We start from the raw sequence: 7,303 nt of genomic DNA on the forward strand, positions 1-7,303 counted from the left end.
TTGGTTTGGCCCTACAATAAGGCTAGTTGCTACTCTGTCAAATCTGGATATAATTTGATTCACCCTTGCCACCATCCCACTCAAAGAAATCTGCATGCTTCGGGGTCTCACTTTGTTTCTGAGAAGGTGTGGAAGTTAATTTGGTGTTCCCCTTTGCTCCCAAAAATTAAAAACTTTTTGTGGCGTGTGATTAAAGGTTGTCTTCCCACAAATGCCCTCCTCTTCCGTAGGCATTTGGGATCCTCCCCCTTGTGCCCGATTTGTGAAAATGCTCCGGAAATTGTGGAGCACTTATTGCTGCACTGCAGTTGGACATCAAATGTTTGGTTTGGGAGTTCGCTAAACTACCGAGTGGATATACAAAGTATTACTACTTTTGATGAGTGGTTGATCGGTGTGACTAGTTAGTTGGATAAGTCTAATCTTAATTGGATGTTGGTCCAAATTAGTCTTATATGCTGGAGCTTGTGGAGGAGCAGATGTGCCTTTGTTTTTTAAGGAAAAAATGTTTATCCAAAGCAATCTATTGAGTGGGCTAGGCTTTTCGCTCTGGAGATGATGGAGGTTGTAAACTTTAAAATAGTCTTGGTGTAGAGGAGACAAATCCTCAAGTGGATGTTTCTGTCCAGAGATGGCTCCCTCCCCCCCACTTTACTCTAAAGCTAAATGTGGATGCGGCTTGGGAGAATGAGACCTTAATTGCTAGTTTAGGAGCTGTCATTCGGGATAAAAATGGTAGATTCGTAAGGGGAGCTAGAATGGTCAGACTAGCCTTTTCTCCCATTGAAGCTGAAGCCCATGCAGCCTTAAATGGCCTGGTGGTCGCCTCGGATTTGGGTAGCATCCACCTAGAGTGTGAGTCTGATTCAAAGGAGTTGATTCAAAGCATAAGGGGAATATTCAAAATGGTAGATGGACAATCTACCCAATCCTTGCAGCAATAAAGGAAAAAAGCAGACTATTCGGTTCTTGCTCCTAGAAGTGGATGCTGCAGCTCTTGAAGCAAAGAGGAGGATGTGCGATGAGGTCTAGCTCAACAGACCCCCATCCTCCCTGGTGTTCGTTCTACAAAGTGATGGCCTTCCCTCTCCTCCACAAATCTAAGGTTTTTTAGCCCAATTAGGAACTGACGCTCGTCTTCTAGGGCGGCATCCTAGTTTGCTTTGTCCTAGCTGGTTGGTGGCTTATTTTTTGGGTTAGGCTGGTGTAGTCGGCATGCGTGGCTCCTTGTAATGCTCCCTGGGGTTTTACAGTTGTTAGCCTGGTTTCTGGTTTATTTGGTGCTGTATCTTGGTTGTATTTGGGCTGTGCCCATCCTTTCCCTTTCGTTAATGAAAGTGTGTTTCGACCAAAATAATAATAATAATAATAATAAGAGCGCAATTTCTCCAATGCAAAAACAACAAGAAGTAATTCTTTTTCAATGGTAAAATAATTAATTTGAGCATCATTAACGGTGCAATTCACATACTGAATAACACAAGGCACTTTATTTACCTTTTGTCCTAGAACAACACCTATGGCATAATCAAAAGCATCACACATTATTTCAATACAAATTTATAAATAAACCCAATTCTAGACATGTATTTATAAAAAAACTCAAACACTATTTAAACATAGAAACACACCCAAAATCAACCCCAAAGTCAATTTTTTGGGTGTGTTTATAAATGGGTTTTGAGTGTGTGTAATGATGGGTTTTGGGTGTGTTTATATGTTTAAATAGTGCTTGGGTTTTTTTATAATTTCAACCCCCATTTTGGGTGTTTTAGTGAAACTCCCTTATTTCAAAGGGTAAAGAGCAGTTAGGAGGCATAATAATAGGTGCCATAGATAATTTCTCTTTCCAAGTATTGAAGGCATTAAGGCAATTTTTATCCAAAATTAAAAACAGCATCTTTGGCCAATAAACCGCACAAGGGGCAAGTAATTTTGAAAAAAATCTTTAATAAATCTTCGATAAAATCTTGCATGACCCAAGGTGCTTCGCACTCCCTTTACAGAAGTAGGGGCAACAATTTTTCAATTAAATAAATTTTTTCCTTGTCAACTTCAATACCTAGAAATAATATGTCCCAAAACAATACCTTGACTTACCATGAAGTGGCTCTTCTCCTAGCTCAATGTCAAATTAATCTCTACATGTCTCTTAAGCACCAAGGTTAAATGTTCAAGGCAAATACAGAAAGAACTTCCAAAAACAGAAAAATAATCCATAAATACCTTGATAAACCTATGTACAAGCTTAGTAGTTGAAGTTAATTCTGCAATAGTTGTGGACCTAATCATTTTTTTCTATAAAAATGTTATTTACTGAGATCATTACACTATTCCAACACGTTACTAATCCATGTATTATAATATAATAAGTGGGTGACATGATTTATATGTTATGGATCCAATATCAAGGGCGGATTTGCATTTGGCCTGGAGTGGGCTCCAACCTAGTTCTGAATAGGCTCAATTGTACAAGCCCAACCTAGGTAAATCCAATATCAGCACACCCCTCTGTGTAGAAATCAGCCCACTTATGAACCATCTCTACACCCAACAACAGACGCAGATTTTTTCTTCCTTATTCTAGCCACCCATAACTCCATATTTGGCATCAAGGGGGGATTCATTCATGAATATCTGGTCTGCTCTGCTTACACAAGTTCAATAAACATAGACTTGGGAACAACCTAGTAACAAATTATTTATTGTTAACATCTCTCCTTATTGTATGCCAGCCCGAAGCCAAGAGGATATAAAGGGTCAAATGAATTGTCCCCAGCATTCATAGGCAGCTGTTCAACCCTTTTAAACCATGTCACTGGGAGCTGGCCCTCGAAATCGTGATCTCCAAAGATAACATCTGCAATTCCATCTCCTTCAGTACCAGGTAACCAGGCAGCAACAAGAGCATCTATCTTTTCCAATAGCCAGGGCTTTAAAACTAAGGGTCTTCCAGAAATCAGAATTACCAATGAGGGGATTTTGTCAGCAACTGAGCTTATGATATCAGCTCCATTCAACGGGATCACAAGCTTTGAATTGTCACCCTTGCCTTCTGCATATGGAGCTTCACCAACAGCTACAATTGCGAAAGTGATATCTTGCCGTGCTAAGGTCTCTGTCGAGGGATACTTCTCATAAATGATTTCTGTATCATCTCCAACTGCCTTCTTAATAGCTTCCAAGATAGTTGTCCCTAAAAATGTAAATGATCTAATTAGTGAGTTGCACATGTGCAATTAAGGCATTGAAAAGATACTAGCATGCAAATTTACCATCTATCAATTTCTTGTTTTCAACAAAATTTTGCTATGAAGAAAAGGAAAAAAAAACTTCTATAACCTGTTTATAATGGTTTTCAAAAATAAAGTTTGCAAAATTCTGGTTCAGAACTTGGAAAAATGAAATTGTTTGAGAAAACATGATGCATGCGAGTGAAATTCTAATCTTATTAAGATATACACACACACACACACAGAGACATATGTCACATTGATTATGATAATCAACAATTAGGCTTTCAGTCATAAAAATTGTAGAAAAATAGCAACATAATTCCATACCAATTGTTATCCTTCCACTGCTACCATATTTTGTAGCTGTCCACCCTCCACACTGATTTCCAAGATCATCGGCATGAGTTCCAGCAACGAGTATTCTTTTAGCGTTTCTTTCTAAGGGAAGAAAAGGTTCCATTGGATCCTTTCCATTTTTCAAAAGAACCAATGACCTCCGAACTGCTTCACGTGCTAAATCTCTGTGCATCTGCACGAGAATATCATGGAAATAGAAACTGTTTCATAAGTACAAGATGCTCAAAACAGAATATATGATCAATGGGCCATTTTCAAATGATAACATGCAAAACATGTAGCGGTTCCAATGACGCGAAAATGAGACATGCTGCTCTGAAAATTACCTTGCAACCAACTATGTCCTGCAAAGATGTATCAGTGAAGGGATGTTCAAAAAGACCAGCAACAAACTTCACTCTTAGTATTCTCTCAACAGCATCATCTATCCTGGACATTGGTATCTCCCCAGATTCCACAAGATATATTAATTCCTCAATGAATTGTTCATATCTGAAAGGAACCATGACCTGCATACCTTCTCAGTTAGACAAATGTAGGATCAAGGAAAGCAAATCATTGTTAGGCTTATAAACTTGGAGTTCATATGTACCATGTCTATTCCTGCATTAACGGCTAACGAAATACATAAACGATAGTTTGAACCTTCAGGTTCACAAAGTTGGTCAATTCCATCCCAGTCAGAAATCACAAATCCCTGCAGCAGAGTACAAAATGATGCTTATCTAGACATACAACATTTAATGTTAGAGAAACTCTGCACTTTGAATAAACCAAGAAAATATATGGAAGGTAACTTGAAGTTCATTCAAATGTTTGCAGAGTTGCATCTTACTGATGACTAGGAAGCATTCAGGATATCAAAATTCTAACATATAGTCCATCACAATATGCAATATTATCTTTATGCTGAAATGACTGATTATAATTAGTTGAGAAGAGACTAATAGGAATCTGTACGGGCCTCTTTTCCAGTAGGAAATAGTGCAGACGATATATGTGGGTTCCTTACTCTAAAACCTAGCTTCTCTTTCAAGATTTCTGTGAGGAGAAAACTGTGTCCATGTAGTCTCTGTCCATTCCAGCTGTTATAGGACACCATAATAGTGGAAACTCCTTGAGAAATACAGTCTAGATAAGGGCGCATATGAATCCTCTCTAAGTCGTCATAAGAGGATATATTATTGCCCTCATTGACACCTTTCTCTGTACCCCCTTCTCCAACAAAATGCTTGGCAGATGCAATAATGTTGTTTCTGAAATATAAAAAAGTAAGAAAAAGTTCAAATATCTGAGATTACTTTCAATAGGACTTAAATATTTGAATACAAGAACATGGTAAGCATAAGTTGTGAACCCCCAAGAACTCGATTTTTCCTCAATTAGTATACAATTTTGAAAATAATTATTTGATTTTATTTGAAACAAAGATGATTAAAGACATGTTATCAAATTCAGATAAGATGCAATATGTTTCATGAAAGAAGTATGCATGGAAAATTATTGACTAATAACTCTTCTTTCACTTTCTACCTTCCTGCTACAAAAGGGTAGCCCTTTGGGTATCCCTGGGGTGGCTGCCCCTGCAAGCCTGAAACAATAGAAGTCATCTTGCTTACAATTTCAGTGTCTTCACTGTAGCTCTCGTAGCATCTTCCCCATCTGGGATCTTTGCACACCTGTCAAACTCAGAATCCATTCAAGTGAATTTCTTCACAAACCCATTCAATTCATGCCTCAATTTATTATCTTACATTTATACCTCAGTTTTATATGCTACAAATTTACCAAAATTGGTGGCTTAAAAGAGTGTAACAAGAACAAGAAGACACAAAAGGTTGTAGAATTTTATTTTTTTCCACATAAGAAACAAATTTTGGAGTTCGAAGTTTTAGTAGATACGCCATAAATTTTGCAATCTGATAAACTGCAGTCTGAACTTGAAACAAATAACGAGTACCGAATCCATAGACTTACAGCCACACAAGGAGCAAAAGTATAGTGAATGCCACAGGCCCTGGTTTCAAGAGCAGTTGCCACACCAATCCTTCGAGCCAAATCTACATCCCTATCACACACAAACGCACACAGTTCAAAAGTTAGTGGAAATGGAAGACTACCAAGACTTTTCTTTTTGTTTCGTTCTTATGTTTTTCTTCTTTACTGTCATTCTGAGTCGTCACAAATCAGGATTCCAAGTTTCAAACGACTGTGTTTCATCAGATTTAAACTTAGAAACTCCTCCAACACAAAGTTGAGATTACCTTATATCATTAGACCAAATGGTCAGTGCTACAAATTTAATCTAATTATAGTTTTCCCACTGTTCTCTTAGTGATCAAACAAAAACATCAAAAATTTAAAACCAATCAAGAAACGTATCATTAATGAATAAGCAGTCTTGAAAAATGAAACACACTAACCTAGCGGCGCCAACACCAACATTGTGAGGGAATATGGTGGCACCAAACACATTACCATTCCCATGAACCGCATCAGTCCCATATATGAGGGGGATGCCAAGCCTCGACTCCAGCGCTGACCTCTGAAACCCATCTACCATATCCGCCCAGTCCGACGGAGAAGCTTTCTCAACCGGCAAGCTGCCCGGGGCACTGAATATGCTCCCTGCCATAATAATATATATACTCCATGAAGTCTACCATCAATTACATGGGACAAAAAAAAAGTCTATACCAGATAGAGAGAGAGTACCGATGGAGAGGTCTTTAATGGCAGCTGAGGTGGCGACCTGGCGCTCGATTTGGGTCATCTGGCCGACCTTCTCTTTCAAAGTCATACGAGAAAGGAGTTGTTTGACGTGAGCTTCAATGACTTCCTCCTCTACTTTGGCCATCTTGAGCTAACTAACCAACCTCTTTCTTCTCAGCTGCTTTAATGGGTTCTTCTACTAGAAGTTGCAGTTTAAAGTTAGGTTGCAGTGTTCAATGATGTTCTATATATGATAATCAAGATGCTTTAAAACCTCGAGCCAAGGAAACAATTATTTTATTTTATTTTTTAAATTTTCAAGTTTTTTTTTTTGTAATAAAAATGGTGGCAAAGCGTGCAATCACTCTGAGCCGGGACCTGTTTGCGGATAAAGCTCTCCCCAGATGGTGTTTTTCACAAGCTTGAGTTTCGAATGTTGGACCTCACAGAGTGTCCAGCTTATATTCGCCCAAGTTTTTAATACTGGTGGAGAAGTGAAAAGGAAGAATTATTCTTTTTAAATATCCTCCGTACACTTTGTTTGTTAAATTAGTTTAAACAATTTGAAAATTATTCTTCTTTTCCGTTTGAGCGGGCAGATGGTTGTGTTTGTGGACGTCCTGGTTCTTTTTCTTTTTTTAAGTATTCTAGTCTTGTTCTGTTTCAAGAAAACACTGAACAAGTGTTGCCTTTTCCTTTCGTGACTTGCCTTTGTGAGGTAGTGCGCATCAAGTGTTGTGACTTGCCTCTCTCTCTCTCTCTCTCTCTCTCTCTCTCTCTCTCTCCCCGTAAAATTATTCATGGTTGTAAGTGTCAGAATATTAGGAAAATTTGGTAACAATGAAATAAAATGGAAAATAATAAGGATATAGTTAATGGATTAGTTCTGTTTTGGGCTTAGGGCCCGTTTGGGAGTGCTTCTAAAATAGTTAAAAATGCTTTTTGACAACCAAAAACGCTTCTAATAGCGTTTGGCAGAAATGTTTAGAAGCGCTTTT

At 38.2% G+C, this 7,303-nt stretch overlaps 1 protein-coding gene across 1 annotated transcript; it reads right to left on the reverse strand.

The window, feature by feature from the left end:
* Positions 1 to 2,622: 2,622 nt before the first annotated feature.
* Positions 2,623 to 6,529, reverse strand: LOC103343216 (uncharacterized). The gene is made up of 9 exons (XM_016796986.2): positions 6,309 to 6,529; positions 6,017 to 6,221; positions 5,571 to 5,661; positions 5,127 to 5,272; positions 4,606 to 4,849; positions 4,186 to 4,290; positions 3,920 to 4,102; positions 3,564 to 3,765; positions 2,623 to 3,196 (listed from the first exon to the last, which is right to left on the reverse strand). Exons 1-9 carry the CDS (start codon positions 6,448 to 6,450, stop codon positions 2,709 to 2,711), a joined length of 1,806 nt encoding a protein of 601 aa, XP_016652472.2. The 5' UTR covers positions 6,451 to 6,529; the 3' UTR covers positions 2,623 to 2,708.
* Positions 6,530 to 7,303: the final 774 nt, after the last annotated feature.

The sequence above is a fragment of the Prunus mume genome, linkage group LG5, assembly GCF_029339155.1.
Source record: "Prunus mume cultivar Tortuosa linkage group LG5, ASM2933915v1, whole genome shotgun sequence".
Taxonomy (NCBI): Eukaryota; Viridiplantae; Streptophyta; class Magnoliopsida; order Rosales; family Rosaceae; genus Prunus; species Prunus mume.

Excerpts from the sequence above, each read along its gene's own strand:
- LOC103343216 (XM_016796986.2), bottom strand. The coding sequence starts at position 6,450 with ATGGCCAAAGTAGAGGAGGAAGTCATTGAAGCTCACGTCAAACAACTC. Across the intron at positions 4,291-4,605 it reads AAGAGAAGCTAGGTTTTAGA|GGATTTGTGATTTCTGACTG; the intron begins GTAAGGAACCCA and ends ACTCTGCTGCAG. Across the intron at positions 3,197-3,563 it reads CAGTGGAAGGATAACAATTG|GGACAACTATCTTGGAAGCT; the intron begins GTATGGAATTAT and ends TTACATTTTTAG.